Genomic DNA, 18,400 nt, shown 5'->3' with positions numbered 1-18,400 from the left:
GCGAACTCAATCAGTGCCCAGTCACATGGAGAGCCCCCTTGAGTGCTTTGTTATTACGACGCAAAGCAGTCTTTCCCCCGCCTCCTGTAGGGTCTCTTGGGACTGGGAGAGATGTCATGACTCCTCTCCCAGTCAATTCCCATATTGCGCTGCGCCAAGGACCCGTTAGGATGGCCGCGACGTTTGGGCGGGCAGCAAGTGCCGGCCCGCCCATCAGCTCCAGTGAGTCCACACTAATGATGGCGATGCTGCCGCCGCCAACACGCCGCTGCCAGTCCCCCGCTGTGCAGGAGCCGGCAGGTAAGTTTACTGTGGCTGGCGGGGAGAGGTGAGGAGGCTGAATATGCGCACGCGTACTCAATTCCCCCCCTGACGGACTAAATTTGTTTCATAGAGATGGAGATGGCCCTGTCTCCGTCTCTGAATGCAGCCATGCACCGGGTGCGGCGGAGCTGTCACTCTTCAGATAGAGAGCTCTGATTTGGCCGAGGTGGGAGCACCTAAGCTTGCTGAGTAGCAGCAGCAGCTCCGCTGGACCCCGGCAGCGACCCTCCTCCTCCTTCCTCAGCCCTGGTTTTGTAAGTATGCTTGCTTTCATGTGTGTGTGCTGTGTGTAATCATGTTTGTGTTTATTTGTGTATATGTATGTATGTGTGATGTGAGTAAGTGTGCTCGTGTGTGTGTGCTCGTGTGTGTGTGTGCTGTGAGTAAGTGCTTATGTGTGTGTATGTGTGCTGTAAGTGTGCTTGTGTGTGTATGTGTGCTGTAAGTGTGCTTATGTGTGTGTGTGCTGTAAGTGTGCTTATGTGTGTGTGTGTGTGCTGTGAGTAAGTGTGCTCATGTGTGTGTATGTGTGCTGTGAGTAAGTGTGCTCGTGTGTGTATGTGTGCTGTGAGTGTGTGCTCATGTGTGTGTATGTGTGCTGTGAGTAAGTGTGCTCATGTGTGTGTGCTGTAAGTGTGCTCGTGTGTGTGTGTGTGCTGTGAGTAAGTGCTTATGTGTGTGTGTGTGCTGTAAGTGTGCTTATGTGTGTGTGTGCTGTGAGTAAGTGTGCTCGTGTGTGTGTGTGTATGTCTGCTGTAAGTGTGCTCGTGTGTGTGTATGTGTGCTGTGAGTGTGTGCTCGTGTGTGTGTGCTGTGAGTGTGTGCTCATGTGTGTATGTGTGCTGTGAGTGTGTGCTCATGTGTGTATGTGTGCTGTGAGTGTGTGCTCATGTGTGTATGTGTGCTGTGAGTGTGTGCTCATGTGTGTGTGTATAAATGTATGGGCTGTGTAGTGAGGGAGGCTGTGCTGAGGAACGCTATGCAGTGAGGGGCTATGGTACGAGGGGCTGTGATGGGGGCTGCGAGGTGAGAGGGTTTTTCTGTTCTGTTATTAATGGGCAGGTAAAGTTATTATAAATATAGATATGGGGTTTCGGCACGTGCGCCTTACCTATTTCAAATATGGGGGGGCGCCAGTCCCTTACTTTGCCAGGGGCACTCGGACCCCTAGATACACCCCTGGGTTTATGTACATCTCCGATGGTGCGATATCCGCGCACGCTCAGATGCCGCACTGTGCATGTGCTCTAAGATCCATTTATCATTAAATACTTGCGAATTATGCCCTGGAAACACCCGTTTTCGGGGGGTTACACCAAATATTTAGTATCACCCCCATGTATGAAGGAGAGACCATAGCATATATCTCTGATACCTGCTGCGATCCCTCCATTCCCACAGGCAGCGCAGTCCCCAAAGTTTCTTTAGGGGATGTGATGCTGCCAGATTTACCAACATCCGTAATTCGATACATTCCGGATATTGGCCCCCGCAGCTAACGCCAATGGGCTACACATCGCAAAACTTACTGAGAGAGGGTTCCATAGGACCTTCCCCCAGCAATGGCGGCCGCACATGTGCAGTCAGCGGGACTGCGCAGTAGCCCGACAGCACTCCGGGCACAACGCAGGGTGTGCTGGGCTGCTGATAGGTAAGAGGGAGGGGGGTCGACGTCTGATCCGGGCCACCTCCGGTCCCCTCCAACAAGCTCGGGTAATTAGTACCCGCTCCCCCCCTCTCTGTGCTCCTGGAGACCAGTGTCTGTGTCTAGCAATGCAGCTTCACTGACCACAGCTGTGTACAAACACCAGCCATGGCATATTTGTGCTATATTTGAGGGTTACTCAGATGACCAATGCTGCGTCTTTGGACGCAGCCCTCGGATCTGCGATGCTGCCAGTAGGCGTCTTTAACCACTAGACGCCTTTCTGTGGCATTACCATTTACTTGCACAGCCGCTGCATACAAAGTCAGAGTGGCTGTGGAATGCGCACAACTCTGAATCAGGCCCTAGGTATATGTACCCTTATTAACAACATTGTCACTGGACATCATTAACAAAATATTAAATGTCTGAGCTGCACCAAAGATTTGCCAGATGGCAGCGCTTGCTGATGAGTCACTGGCTGAAGGGAGTCCTTGGGCACAGTAAGGGCACTAGGCTCGGCCCAATGGCACTGGTGTATCTAGTTTTGTAGAGCAATGTCTAAAGTATATTTTTTCACATTGCAAAATTAGATTATGCAAATGAAATAAAAATGCCAGTCACTAAGATATGATCACGGGCATCCCTTACTGCTCGATAGATGGTCATTCCACTCCACAAGAGCACTTTGCTTGTTCCCCAGCTCAGAGCTGGCAGAGAAGGGTCTCTTCCTCTATACTTTTGTTGGGTTGTATTTTTCCTTTCCCAGTTGCTCTTTAAAGGAGAAAGTGAAACACATTTCTAGGTACGTTTTACCCAGTGTCGCCTCGCCATCATGATTCATCTATGGCATAAACAAGCCTATACTGAGTGATATCGGAGGAGAAAAGAGGCCATGTTCAATTTAATGAATGGGGGGGGCTTTAAAGCTGTAAGTGGTGAACTTTGGATGTGTGGTTCATACTTTTGCAGAGTGCTTTCTTACTCTATTTTCAGCAAGAACCTGAACATCTCATTATCGATGTAAGGTCCTGGGCCAAAATGTATTTTCCATAAGATAACTTTTATTTTAAAGGCCCTTTTGAGAGACGTTTTTACTAAAATATACCATATGTGAGACATCTTATTTTTATAATCTGCTCTTCATGTCACAAAATGACTATTGTATATAACTGTCACACAAACAGTGTATTAATATGTCTTTTGTTCAGTATAGAATGATTATTCATAAGACATTTGTTTGTATTTAATATAACTCGAACAAAATGGCCGTTTTTTGTCACACCATGGGCCCCATACCACCAACAAAATGGCCACTCGTTCTTTTTCCTATGTAGGAATCCAAAAAGATAGCCGCCACTGATAGGAATCCAAAAAGATGGCCGCCGCCGCCGCTTGTATATTACTCTAGCGCTATGGTCTGTTGTTTACAACTGGTGAACACTGTACTAAAGCGTTTGCACTAGTTTGTGCACCCAGCCACAGCTAACAGGTGGCGCGATCGCGGCAGACCTTGTCTATTAACTGCCGCGATCTGCGCATGCGCACTACTGACCGCGCGGCACTATGGGAGTCAGTGAACGTCATTGATGACGTCATACAAGATGGCCGCGGGGGTATGCGCATGCGCAGAACGGAAATCAGCCGAAAACAGCGCTAATTAACATATTGCCATATACAGTATAAAAAGGGCACCCCAAGAGTAGTACCAGCACCCCTGAGGAAGTCTAAGAGGACGAAACGCATTGGGACCTTGCTCCAGTACCTCTCCACTCTGCTGAATATATTGCAGATAAGCATTTTACCATTTCTAACTTTTATGTTTTTGTTAACCCCTGTTATACTCTGTATCCCTGTAAATGTGATTAAAAGACCCCTTTGTTTGTGAAAAAGCTCACTTGTGATAAGGGTCATTCTTTGCTTGTTTGAGGCTAACCCTATCCACCCGTGTGCGGATTATGAGGGCCTGCATGGGATCCTAGAGAAGAGATATCAGAGTATTACATGCAGATGTTCAAGTTTTCTTCTGTTTGAGCCTCCCCTGTTAAGGTTTTCCTGACCTGTTGGAGGACCACACACACTTCACCATATGGAACCCCAGTGAAGGAATCACAGATAAGCTTTAAAGTTTTATTATTTGGTACGCACATTTTATTTTTGAGCACGTGCTTTCTTGTTTTAAATACTACACTATTAGGCGCATGCCTTTTCCCAATTCCACTTCTATATATATATATATATATATATATATATATATATATATATATGTATCTAATTTTTTTTCTGTAGCTCCACCCACAGTTCCTAAACCTATTTTTCCAGAAAAAATAGCCCTGTACAGCACTAATCTCTAGTTTCCCGAGAGGGAGCTAGTTCATGGGAAAACATAAAAGTTTGATTCAATGAAATGGGTGTCTGTGATTCTAACAGTGCAGGAGGTTGGCCTATTACACTTTGGCACAATGCTTCTCTTCACATTAGTTTAGCCTTGGCAGAAGCGTCTCCCAGAGCAGGGAGTAAGCCTGAGCCTTGAAGTGTGTTGGGTGGATCATATTAATACACCAGTGCATAATTACAGTGTTTTGTAGCACGCATCCAGTGTAAGACCAAAGAATCACAAATCGTGATGAAAAAATACTAATACTTGTTTTCAATAACACCAGATAATAACCAGCCTGATCCGCAGCTCACACAGCCTGATGCCCCTTGGGATTCTATTAATGGCTTAACAAAAACTTTATCCCCTCATCATGTGCAGGTAAAACTGTAATGTATAAGTGTCTGATTGTCTGCTAGACATCCTATGCAATATCATATTTGTGACAATAGAATTATCTCAATAATGATATTTCTGTAGATTAATGGGTATGGTCAGTGCTGTGGCACTTATTCACAGAATACATCGCATTTCAGACTCTGTGCAATAGAAACCTAACAGAAGAGAATGCTCTTCCTTTGCAGGAGTTTTGCAAAGATACCCAAATTAAGAGAATATTGTACAGATCAGCACTGCAAGAGAGAATAATATATATATATATATATATATATATACATATATATATATACATATATATACACATTAGGGATGTGCAGGCTCGGATAGGTTCGAGTTTGCACGTGGAGTTCGGATTTTTCCCTCCAAAAAAACGGAACTCAGAAAGAGGCAAAACGTCATCTTGCATGGACGAACATCATCATTCCTGGACAAAAGTCCAGGAATGATGATGTTTGTCCGTGCAAGATGACGTTTTGCCTCTTTCTGAGTTCCGTTTTTTTGGAGGGAAAAATCCGAACTCCACGTGCAAACTCGAACCTATCCGAGCCTGCACATCCCTAATACACATACACACACACAGTTACACACACGCTGCTTATTCTGGTACCTAGGGTGTTAATATACAGATGATCCAAAGCAAATAGAACATCAAACAATTATGGACTTCTCTATTGTAGTGTAGCTGTTGTCCATTCCAGGGACTAGCATTAAAATTATAGGCTTTGTTGTTAATTAAAGAGCTGATAGCAGAAATCACATCATGAGTACAGAAGTGTGCATCCTGCAGACTAAGCACAGACCTGTGACATCCCATCATCATTTCCTTCATTAAGAAAAGGGCACACATTCCCCTAGAGAGCTGCCCACACATTCCCCTAGAGAGCTGCCCACACATTCCCCTAGAGAGCTGCCCATTCTTAAATGCTGTAACAAGATTTTTCATGAGCATAAGGAGAAGCAAATAATACCCAAACGGGAAAACTATTCTGAAATCTTATTAACTGGAACAGGTCAGCTGTGAATTATGTCTTATGCACACAAGCTAGTTACCATCTACAAACATTGTAACCCTCATATCTAGGAATGTTTTACACTGTAATCCTAACTTATGGCCTGATTCAAAGGTGGATGCAGACGCGGCTTCTTGCCTGCGACTTTATGCAGATGCCACTACAAAGCCTGGCGTTCATCCATGCGTATGAATGTGCAAGGACTTTCAGCGTCCATACACACTGTAATACCGCATGGTACGTCTTTAGGTGCCACCTTGGAGACTTATACCAATCCTATGGAACGTGCAGTTGCTGGAATGTGTAGTTCCACAGCAGCTGGAGTTCCACAGTTCCCTACCGCTGCTGTAGAGCACGTGTTAGGAATTCAAAGATAATGTACTGTACCATGAGCATTTATTAGTGTTTACTTACAACCTCTCGCAATATATATATCACTACCTGTCCATTCAGATCATACTTGCCAACTTTCCTGCGTCAGGTCAGCCTGGAGGATAGTGTGGTGACTGCACAGGTAGGCTGTGCAGGGGGTCATGGCCCTGCCTCCTATACAGTGGCAAGATCAGACATTATTAAGTGGGGGAAGGGCTACAACAACACCACCACTCAACACGAAATGCTTCATTGGCCGCCCGGACCACCCACTTGTGCTCTGTGAGTTGGTGGCTGCGGGGAAGGGGGGGGGGGGGTGCGGGAGACTTGCCCTCTTCTCTGGGTGCCTGGGAATGCCACCAGACTTTCGGGAGCCTTCCATCCATTTACACATTTTCCTACTCTGTGTAATTTATTACGTTTGTATATTTACTATTATTAATCTGTAATGCACGAAGCCGCCATGCAAAAGTGCATAAAAAAGTGAGGAGTTCATCCTGGCTGGGAGTAGCATCAGGAAAGTATTGGAGGTTCTTAAAAGGTGTCAATTGGTTGATTCTTACCTTTTTTTTCATATTCATATTTGCTTATTAGTTTTAAACAAAGTAAAAAATACAAAAATGGTCAGAAAAATAGTGCATATGGAAGATAATCCAAAAATGTCCAAAACCAATAACCAATATAAATCAGGCAAAACATTCAAGAATACAAAAAATTAAACAAAAAGGGGGAGTACAAGACAGAAGGGGGAAGAAAAGGGAGGGTAGGAAGCCCTCAGGTAACATTAGCAAGACACAGTGCATCTGGAAAGTATTCATAACACTTCACTTTTTCCACATTTTATGTTATAATTAATTTTTGTCTCAAAATTCTACATACAATACCCCATAATGACAACGTATAAAAAGTTTTTTTGCGATTTTTGCAAATATAATTAAAAAAAACCCTAAGAAATCACATGTACATAAGTATTCACAAGCTTGGGCTCAATACTTTGTTGATACACCTTTGGCAGCAATTACAGCCTCAAGCCTTTTTCAATATGATGCCACAAGCTTTGCACACCTATCTTTGGGCAGTTTCGCCCATTCCTCTTTGCAGCACCTCTCAAGCTCCAACAGGTTGGATGGGAAGCGTCGGTGCACAGCCATTTTCAGATCTCTCCAGAGATGTTCAATTGGATTCAAGTATGGGCTCTGGCTGGGCCACTCAACGACATTCACAGAGTTGTCCTGAAACCACTCCTTTGATATCTTGGCTGTGTGCTTAGGGTCGTTGTCCAGCTGAAAGATGAACAGTCGACCCGGTCTGAGGTCAAGAGAGCTCTGGAGCAGGTTTTCATCCAGGATGTCTCTGTACATTGCTGCTTTCATCTTTCCCTCTATCCTGACTAGTCTCCCAGTTCCTGCAGCTGAAACACATCCCCACAGCATGATGCTGCCACCACCATGCTTCACTGTAGGGATGGTATTGGCCTGGTGATGAGCGGTGCCTGGTTTCCTCCAAACATAACGCCTGGCATTCACGCCAAAGAGTTCAATCATTGTCTCTCATGGTCTGAGAGTCCTTCAGGTGCATTTTGGCAAACTCCAGGTGGGCTGCCATGTGCTTTTTACTAAGGAGTGGCTTCAGTCTGGCCACTCTACCATACAAACCTGATTGGTGGATTGCTGCAGAGATGGTAGTCCTTCTGGAAGGTTCTCTCTCCACAGAGGAATGCTGTAGCTCTGATAGAGTGACCATCGGGTTCTTGGTCACCTCCCTGACTAGGGCCTTTCTCCCCCGATTGCTCAGTTTAGATGGCCAGCCAACTCTAGGAAGAGTCCTGGTGGTTCCGAACTTCTTCCATTAACAGATGATGGAGGCCACTGTGCTCATTGGGACATTCAAAGCAGCAGATATTTTTCTGTACTCTTCCCCAGATTTGTGCCTCGAGACAATCCTGTCTCGGAGGTCTACAGACAATTTCTTCGACTTCATGCTTGGTCTGTGCTCTGGCATGCACTGTGAAGTGTGGGACCTTATATAGACCGGTGTATGCCTTTTAAAATCATGTTAAATCCACTGAATTTACCGCAAGTGGACTCTAAGCTTTAGGTACATCTCAAGGATGATCAGTGGAAACAGGATGCACCTGAGCTCAAGTTTGAGCTTCATGGCAAAGGCTGTGAATACGTATGTACATATGATTTCTAAAGGTGCATACACACGTAATGATTTTTTGAACGATTTAACTATAACAACGTTGTTATCGTGCAATCGTTCAGTTTGAGTTATAACGACGAATGATTATCGTTCATGCGCGTTCCCGTTTGTAGTTCATTCTGACTGACCAACTGAACGTTTTTAATTAAGGGAACTTACAAAAATCATTTGTAGTTCAAAAAATGATTCATTACACTTTAAAATATCTGACAGATAATCTGACAGAAAATCGTTGGTAACAAAATCGTTGTGTGTGTACGCAGCTTTAAGGTGCAAACACACGATTTTTTGAATGATTGTCTATAACGATATCGTTCAATCGTTGAAAAAATCGTTCACTTTCTGAGTTAAAACGATGAACGATTATCGTTCATGCGTGTTCACATTTGTAGCTCAGTCAGACTGACCAACTCAACGATTTTCATTAAGGGAATATGCAAAAATCGTTTGTAGTTCAAAAAAATCGTTCATTACATTTAGTAAATGAACGACTTTAGTAAACAATTTTAGTTAATTTTTCCCTTGAAAAAATTAACGAAAATAGTTTACTAAAATCATTAATTTACTAAATTGTATGTGTATGCAGCTTTAGTGGGGGTTTTTTAATTACATTTGCAAAAATCTAAAAAAAACCTTTTTGCACGTTGTCATTATGGGGTATTGTGTGTAGAATTTTGAGGACAAAAATGAATTTATTCCATTTTGGAATAAGGCTGTAACATAACAAAATGTGGAAAAAGTGAAGCATTGTGAATACTTTCCGGATGCACTGTATGTTCGTGAAGATTTAAATTCCAACCAAGGATGTCAAGTAGCCGTGAAATCACGATTTCGCTCTGGGGTCACTCACAAATCCTCCAATGACATGTACATGTCAATACGAGCAAACCATTCCTTAAGGGTGGGAGGACAGTGGCAAACCCAGGATTTCTAGAGGGGGGGTTCCAAATGCTTGATTTTAGAGTGAGTGTGGCCAGTCCATGAAGGCATAATTAGCACTTATCCAGCTTTAATATGAGTCATACATAGTGTATTGTGTGTCATAATTCCAGCATATACAGGACCAGCGATCACAGTAAGCCACTAAATGCGGCAGTAGGGCCATCCTGCCTGAGCTGAATGTTTTTATTTTAGATGTGAGCACCATTCCAGAGCATAGGAGCAAGTACGGGAGTCTGGGGGAGCAGCAGAAGAAACTAGCACTGCCCAGGACATATATGTACATATTGGGCTCTATAGCAGCACATCCCTAACAGTGAATCTTTTCCAGATCTAGTTGGTGCACAGGTTATTTATTACTGGTTGATATATGTTAAAAGATCCACAGGTGGTGCTAATTATTTCATTTGTGATACTGAGAAGAACATGCAGCACTAGTAAAATTGTATTACATTACTATTTCTATTGTGGTCATGGTGTGGGCTGGGGAGGGGGGTTTGCAGGCAGATGGACCCCCCTGCGTTTGCCTATGGAGGAGATGTGGACCGTCAGCGAACCGAGATCACGCCTTTTGCAGCACTATTGAGGAACTTTAATAAGGACTTTTTGTATGTGGCTAAAGAACCAGAGTAAGAGTTAAGCAGCCAGAAGGAGGGGGCAGAGGGGACCTCTGCACCCGTTATCCGCCTCAGGATTAATATCACTTTGTCCCAGAAAGGGCGCAGCAGTCAACATTCCCCCTAAATGTGTAGTGGAGAGCCAACCTCTGCATTACAATGCCAGCATGTGTCTGGCACCCCAGGAAACATCTAGCAAAAGTAAAGGGACACCAATACCAGAGTGATAGTCCCTTAACTTGAGTCTCGATCACAGAGTAACTTACTGAACTAGCAAATGTGTTCTGAAAGATCCTAGTCCACTCCTCATCTGCCAAATCTATCTGTAGGTCACGCATCCAATCTATGGCAAATTTAGGGAAGGTTGAGTACATACGGTATGTTCAAGCAGGAGTCCATATCCCCTGAAGAGAAAATGCATAGAACGTATAGGGGCCAGACACATGCTGCTAAAAGGAGTCAGAGGTCTAATGGAAGCCGTACACAGTTCCTGACTTTTCACAAAAATGTTTCTATTGTAAATATCTCCAAATCTCAGATGGGGGGAGGTTCCATTTATCCTGCAGAGAGGGAAAAGAAGACACACTTCCCTCTTACACCAGCTGGCCAATCCTGTGCACTGCATCCATACAGTAAAAGCGGAGCTGGCAACACCCGGAGGAAAATCGGGGTTATTAAACAAAGGGGTCAATGGGTAGAATTAGGAGGAGACACAGGATATTGTCTGCACTCGGGGCCTGATTCAGCTTTGGAAATAGAGTGAGATTTAGCACTTAACTGATCATCTTGGTGAAACCATGCTGCACTGCGGGTGGAGCAGATGTACAATGTGCAGAGAGATTTAGATTTGGGAGGGAGGTGTCCAAACTGACATCTAAAGTGCAGTGTAATAATAAAGCTGTGCAGTATTTGTGGGCTACATGCAAAATCAGCCAGTATTTACCCCACATGCAAAAAAAGTATATATTTACACCTCTTGCATTGCAACATGGTTTGTCCAAGTTAAGTGCTAATTCTCACTGTATTCCCAAAGCTGAATCAGGCCCTCTGTTCCAGCTGGCTAAAATAGGACCAATGGTAGAGTGAGAAACAGCAAGGACTTTGGACCTCCAGGGGTACTGTGCAATAGGTATGGGCAAGTTACCTTCTCTAGTGTAACCCACTGCTTAATATCTATCGCCCGGGACCATTCCAAGATCCTACCCAACATGATAGCAGTGTAGTAAACTGAGAAGTGTGGTAATTGAAACCCCCATTGTGTCTGCACCTAAAGAGTATAGCATGTTGAAACTGCGGTCTCTTGTTCCCCCACACAAAGGCCCTCATTCAGAGGCGGTCGCAAGAAGCGATCGCTGTCTCTGAATGAGGGCAGCCGCTTCTTTTTTTTAGTGCGGCCTTCTGGTCGCTAGCTAAGCTGTGGGTTACCACCCACAGCTTAGCGACCGACTAGGGTGATGGTCGCAATGGTCAAGACCATCGTGACCATCTGGGCTTGCGACGAGACCCTAAGGTTGGGTCTCAGCAACCGCAAGCCCCAGGGAGCTTCCTGCTCTGATCGAGCAGGAAGCTCCCCACTGACATCACTGCTGCTGTCAGTGCGGCCGCCCACAAAACGGCAAGCGTTCCATTAGGAACGCCTCCGTTTGTGTAGCCACCCCCCCCGCCCCACCTACAAAACAGGCCGAGCTGTCGATAAACATTGACAGCCGGCCTTTTTGTAGTGAGCTCCGGAGCGAGAGAGTTTCTCTCTCGCTCTGGGACTTGCGCACGTGCAGTGCGGCCGCTGCGCGTGCGCAGAACCAAAACATCGACCCAGGTGCGAGCGCGCAGCACTCGCGACCGGGTCTGAATGAGGTCCAAAGTCTCTCACAACATTATGTAAGTCCCGAAACCAGGCCTTAGGGATGTGTATTGGTAAGGTCTCAAGGAGATATAAAACCCTAGGTAGAACGTTCATTTTAATCACACTAAGCCTCCACAAAAGTCGTTTGGTACCACAATCTCTAAATTCTGAGCAAAGAGTATGAAGTAAACGTTTGAAACTGTCACCAAAGAAATAGAGAGGTCTGTGTGCAGTGTAACTCCCAGGTATTTGACACTGGCCGGATGCCAGCAGTAGGGTCAGGATCGTTTGAACTAGTCTAGGAAATGGAGTGGAGCTGACACATTCACTGCCACAGATTTAGAGAAGTTAATCTTAAAATTAGAAAGAAAGCCACATTTCTGGAACTCAGCCATCAGGTTAGGGATTGAAACACCAGGTTGGACAGGACAGCCAGTAAATCATCTGCAAACAAGGCCAATTTATAATCAGCATTGCCCACTTTGAGGCCGGAAATGTTTGGATTAAGTCAAATAGAACTAGCAAGGGCGTCCATGAACAGTATGAAATTAAGAGGGGAAAGTGGAAACCCCTGTCTAGTACCATTATTTATTAAAACCGGTTCTGAAAGGGCCCCATTCTAATCCCTGCCGTGGGGGAGTGTTAGAGTGCCAGTATGCGATGAAGGCCAACAGGACCAAGGCCCGGGTGTTTCAAAACCCCTTCCATAAAAACCCAGCTAATCCTGTCAAACACCTTTTCGGCGCCAGTGGGCAACCGCACTACTAGAACAGAGCCAACAGAGGCTAGGTGTGTTAAATCTATAGCTTTGGTGGTATTATCTCATGCCTCCCAGGCACAACGCCCACTTGATCTGAATGTACTAAGTTAAGGAGCAACAACTTAAGCCTGTTGGCAATCAGTTTCGCAAACAACTTAACATCACTATTAAGAAGAGATATCAGGTGGTAACTAGCACATTGGGCCGGGTCCTTACCCACCTTGGGGATGACTGTAATGTGAGCTTCTAAAGATTGGGCAGATAACCCACGCTTCTCTGTCAATGTGTTAAAAGCCACAAGTATTTTGGGCAGAAAAGACTCCCTAAAGAGTTTCTAATAAGAAATGGTGACACCATCTGGATCAGATGGAGAATCCTTAAGGGCTACCTCAAGCTCTGGGAGGGAGAAAGGAGAATCCAACCAAGCACTACTCCGACAAGCTGGGGAGACCAGCGTCGCAAAGGTATTGAGCCACAAGTTCATAAGACGAGGACAGCGCCTCGGAAGACAAAGGGTCCTTTAAGTTATATAATTTGGTATAGTAGGAGTGAAATGTGTCGGCTATGTCACGTGTAAGGTTGCCTTGTACCCCCTCAGAATCCCTGGCCACTTGAATATATAAAGTGCAATCCCTTCGCTAAAAACATACCCGGCTTATTGCCTCACTGAAAAAAGCAGTTTCTACTAAGTCTATAATCTTTTTTAATATCATTGAATAGCAGGGCATCAAGGGTGGACCTAGTTTCAATCATTTCAGAGAGGACCTATGGAGAGGGAGAAGACTTATGAGTTGTCTCCAGGACTCTAAGGGGTATATTTACTAAAGTGTGGGCTTTTAGAAGTGGAGATGTTGCCCATAGCAACCAATCAGATTCTACTTAACATTTATCTAGCACCTTCTAGAAGATAATAGCTAGAATCTGATTGGCAACATCTCCACTTCTAAAAACCTGCATTTAAGTAAATATACCCAAGTCTCTGGAGCAGGTCAAGTTTTTTACTTGTTTTTTCGCTTTTGCAACGAACCCAACTGGATGACTCTCCTACGGAGAACTCATTTGTGAGCTTCTCAAATTGTGACCCCGGAGACCTCAGGTGTTTCATTAGAGCACAGGTTCTCAAACTCGGTCCTCAGGACCCCAAACGGTGCATGTTTTCCATGTCTCCATACTGAATCAAGTGAAATAATTAGCTCCACCTGTGGACCTTTTAAAATGTCAGTGAGTAATGACTACACCTGGGCACCTGCTGGGTGACCTGCAAAACGTGACCTGTGTGGGGTCCTGAGGACCGAGTTTGAGAACCACTGCATTAGAGAAATAATTATTAATCTCCTCTTCCACCTGAGATCTACAGTGCGGATCAGCAAGAATTTGTTCAATCAAATGAAAAAAACACTGTTTATAGTGGGGACAAGAGGTCTCAAGGGTCACAGACACAGGAGCATGGATTCTTACCTTCTTTTAGTAATGGTCGAAAAATTATAGCAAGCGTTTTTATGTAGCAAATTAAACTCTTTACAATATTTTGTGGTACAGAAAAATGTCTATTAAGTGACTGTGTTTTTAGACAAGTTTGCAAAAGTTTGTAAAAAAAAAAAAAAAAAAAAACACTTAAAGCCAGCCAGACACCTACTGTTCAGATTATCTGTATGCTCGCCAACACTGGAAAATGGACTAAATTGATTTATTGTCATCGTTTTATTTTAGGTTACTACTTTAATTTTATTTACATTGTTATTTTTTGTTTACAGTAGGTCTGTTATATTTTCATGCATTCATGTTTTAACGTGATCCTATAATTTCAGCTGGTATTTAAATACCCCATCATTTTTTGCCTAATCCAACACAAGCAATGACTTACACACACTAACGCTTACTTATAATATAGGTTCAATAACTATCATAAGACCCGGGGAAACACAGATAGTTGGCAAATATGGTGTTACAGTAGATACTCCAAAGTGAACCTACATAAATTGATTTATGTATTATTTGAATGTAACAGTCTAAAACACAATACGTATAATTAACTCCGTATTCAAACATTTTAACTTTTAATCTGGTTATAAAAATTCCCCCCACAATTTGAAGATTGTTTGGATGCCGAAAGTGCTAGAGGTGATTGATCTCACACTGACTTAATGCAGAATAGATCAAGCAGCGCTTATCTCCCGTTGTTCACACTATTGGAAAAGTGCCATTGCCTACTAACATTGTATATCCTATAGGGATCAGGGATCTCCAGATTTTCTGGTGATCAAGCTATTTAAAACAAAATACAGCATAGACGTGTGCTAAACCTACAATGTCTGCAGCCTATTGTGTACAGCCATCAGTACACCGCAGGAAGACACAACGGATGGCGTCTCTCTGCAGTTTAATCACGTGGTAAGGTGCACTTACTATCCCCACAGGCCACTGTCAGCAGCTGCCATGTCTTCCTTGTATATAAAGACTAACATTTAGTCATAGATTTCAGTTGATATAGAATAAGTTAAAAATAGCAATTCATAAAAATGGTCTACACAGATGTTCTGATTATATCAGTGGCTGTCAGCATAGTATACATAAACTAATGTTAGGTTTATCTTCCAAATGGAGTCATGGATGTTATTGCAGCATCATTTCTATTACAGGTATTCCTATCCAGACATGCAGTGGCCGCAACAGAGGGATTAGAACTTTTACTTACGTTACATAATGAAATATATGGAGGAAAGGGCTCTTTGTATCCTGTTCTTGGGTTATGTTTGTACATATAAAATGAATGACAAATGGGAATGGAATCTGATGTGGCACATGTTTACACATAAGACATGCACAGAGCATGGGGATGTGATTTGCTTGCCGGAATTATACAGCATGCTCTCCCCCCATCTAGCTGCCATAACAAGAATGCAATTCATGCTGTACCAAGGCCAAAGCAAGCATTTAGGAACTCTGGCTTTTTACATGGCTTCCAACTCGAGCCTAGTTCACCACTTCATCATTTCTATGTTACTTTATCAAGTGTATGCTACAGTATAGAGATCATTCTTGGAAAAATGTAGATGTGTCCTCATACACCTAGCACCAATACGCCATGCGGTGCAAGTCACCTTGGACGAGTGAGCTGCCAGGTCCCGTGCGAAGTGGCTTGCCCGGTGTCTTTTTTTTATCCATAAATGCATCTTCACCGCAATTGATGAGACAAACCGCTTCGCGAGATTGCACTATTTCCATAAGAGACCCTTGTACATCTGTGTGTGACAGAATCTGTATCAAGCACAAAGGAGCTTGGCATGGGAAAAAGCGTGGCCGATACATCGTAGCACTTTGTATACAGATTCAGACTCAGTCGCACACAGGTATACGAGTGTCACATATCAAATGAATCAGTGCAGTCTTGTGAAGCGGTTTGTTGCATCCGTTTGCAGCTAAGAATAATTTTAAGGTGAAAAAGACTCCTGGCACAAGCACGGGGCCTGGCACACCAAGAAGGGCTGTTTGTTGCGACTGCAGCAATAGTATATGAGGACACATCTGTATGTATCATATATAAATGCCTATCAATGCAAAATTTATATTATACATAAAATATGTATCAAATATTCTGTATGTGGTTCTAATAATGGTGGAAAACACCACATCAGAGAACGTGCTGAAAATAATTAAACAGGTATGATTCTTTTTTATTATTATAATTCTCAGTATGTTTGTTGTGTTCACACACTACAGTCCACTAGGTTATTTTTGTAATTTAAAAGCTTTCTTAGCTGCTTGTTGATATTTTGACCATAATGCAAGACATTAATTAGTCAGGTAGTGTCTGTGGTTTGAGGCCAGAAAAATATAAAATAAAGAATATAGCTGTCTGGGGCCTATTTGGCTAATAGTTCCTTGGATAATAGCCCCAAATCTCTCTGCACTTGGCTGGAATACTGGGAGAATATTTTGAACCGCAAGAAAAATGATAGCAATCTATATGTACAATGCTATGCAGCTAGATTAAATGGTGACACTACAGCAAGTGCCTTCAGAGCAAAAGGTAAAAAGAGAATAAAATATGTACCTTCAAAGATCCAGGTCTACAGATGCAAGTGTGCACATGCAAATAGGTTATGCAGATATTGCATTCCAATGATAGCTTAAATACATTAGAACGAAAAGGAGTATATGCAAGAGAAAAAAGCCTATCAGGTCCCAGGAGAGTAAGAGAGTAGATGGAGGTAGGACTGTCTCTCCTACGGCCAGAAGAGCATCAACAGTCTTTTGAGTGTGACGGATATTCAACTGCAGGATGTCATTTGGAGAGCAGAGGTCAGCCTATCCGAAGGGCAGCCATCAGAACAGAAGAAAACAGTGGACAACATTAAAAAGACAGCACAGAGAGAGAACTAAGTAAAGAATATCCTAGGGGTTAAGATTATGAAAAGCCTGCTACATGTGTTTTCCACAACAGCAGAAGCCTCTAAGCCAGTAAATTACTAGAGCACAAATGATTAAGTAGGAGCCCATAGGCAAGTCTTTAGAAAATGTCTATATGTGCGCCAAGTAAACATTCAGAACCGTTGAAGTACATTTATAGCAGTAACGTGTTGCTGGGATTACATGGACACCGCTGGGTGGCCATGCTGACAAAATCATTTTTGTTAACATAATAAAGGACTGCACAAATCAAATACACAGCAGTAAGCATAACAATGGAACAAGAACAAACATGGAATGGCACAATGGAGTGATGGGAGTTTCCCTACATAAATTATTCATTGATTCAATGTAAGGTCTAGCAAAAAAAGAACAAACATTAATTTATCATATAACATACAGATATCGTTAAAGGGGTTGTTTGCCTAAGAGAACAACATTATCAAGGGAATGTTTTACAAGGGGTCGAGATGTCTGAAATGACAGATCATGGCAATGATTGGGTGCCTGTGTGTTGTTGTCATGTTCATGTGTAATTCTAATACTTAGAAAAGACTCTTCTACTCCAGAATGAACATCGCCTTTAATTAAAATACTTTGTAGTTAAGCTTGAAATGAGAATCAGGCTATGCTGTAAATGTAATAGGCTGCAGACTGCAGGCATCGGCAAATCCCGTGCGAGACTGCCCAATGTTTTATAGTAGCAGTCATTTAACAGGCAAAAATCAACCTGGTTTTGTCTTCCCAGTCCCGCAAGGGACTCGCCGATGCCTGCAGTCCGCAGCCTATTACAGATTCCCCTATATGGTAGTTACGGTTGCAGGTATATTGGATGTACCAGATTTAGGATTCAATTTGTTATTCAACCAAAAAGTAATGGTTTTGAAAATGTAGGTTTGGCCAAATCCCTAAGATTTACTGAAATAAATCCAAATACTGGTTTTTCCCCGCAACGTTTGTACCCAGGAGTGACAAACACAATTGTATCTATCCCCTCCTGCTTACTTACACATTGGGGTTTGTTGTATAAAATCTTACCTATTACAGACACGACATGCTAATATTATATGACCCATTTTATTTCCAAACTGTATACCTTGGAGCTCTAATAACACTGCTTTTTATCCTGGTTACCAAAATGGGAGATTATAGGTTTATCGTGGTGCAAACAGCAAGTTTTTGACTTGTTCATATTGTGTAAATTTTGCCTCATTTTATGTATTGTGACTTTTTATTTTTCTATCATTTTGCTAATACTTTTTACAGGTGAATTATCAGTTGCTCCAGTCAGCACGATTGCATACTAATCTGCATTGCTATAAAACAGTACAGGTTGAGTCTCCCATATCCAAAATGCTTGGGACCAGGGGTATATTGGATATCGGAATATTCTGTATTTTGGAATATTTGCACACCATAATGAGATATCTTGGGTATGGGCCCCAAACCTAAACACAGAATGCATTTGTTTTATATAAACCTTATACACAGCCTGAAGG

General features: G+C 43.1%; 1 protein-coding gene across 5 annotated transcripts in view; it reads right to left on the bottom strand.

The window, feature by feature from the left end:
* LRCH1 (leucine rich repeats and calponin homology domain containing 1) overlaps nucleotides 1-18,400 on the bottom strand; it is a 285,816-nt gene that overhangs the window by 8,904 nt on the left and 258,512 nt on the right. For 3 of the 5 annotated variants that reach the window (XM_088478158.1, XM_088477894.1, XM_088477959.1), the window contains one exon: nucleotides 16,593-16,799. The exons of the other annotated variants lie outside the window; for them this stretch is intronic. In XM_088478158.1, coding sequence (XP_088334284.1) covers nucleotides 16,593-16,799 — 207 coding nt within the window. Of the gene's footprint in view, nucleotides 1-16,592; nucleotides 16,800-18,400 lie in introns of those variants that run through there. 5 annotated transcript variants of the gene reach the window in all.

Source organism: Taudactylus pleione, unplaced genomic scaffold (genome assembly GCF_031769625.1).
Source record: "Taudactylus pleione unplaced genomic scaffold, aTauple2 ptg000005l, whole genome shotgun sequence".
NCBI lineage: Eukaryota > Metazoa > Chordata > Amphibia > Anura > Myobatrachidae > Taudactylus > Taudactylus pleione.
The sequence above is the reverse complement of the archived record's forward strand: the minus strand, read 5'-3'. Positions and strand labels throughout refer to the sequence as shown.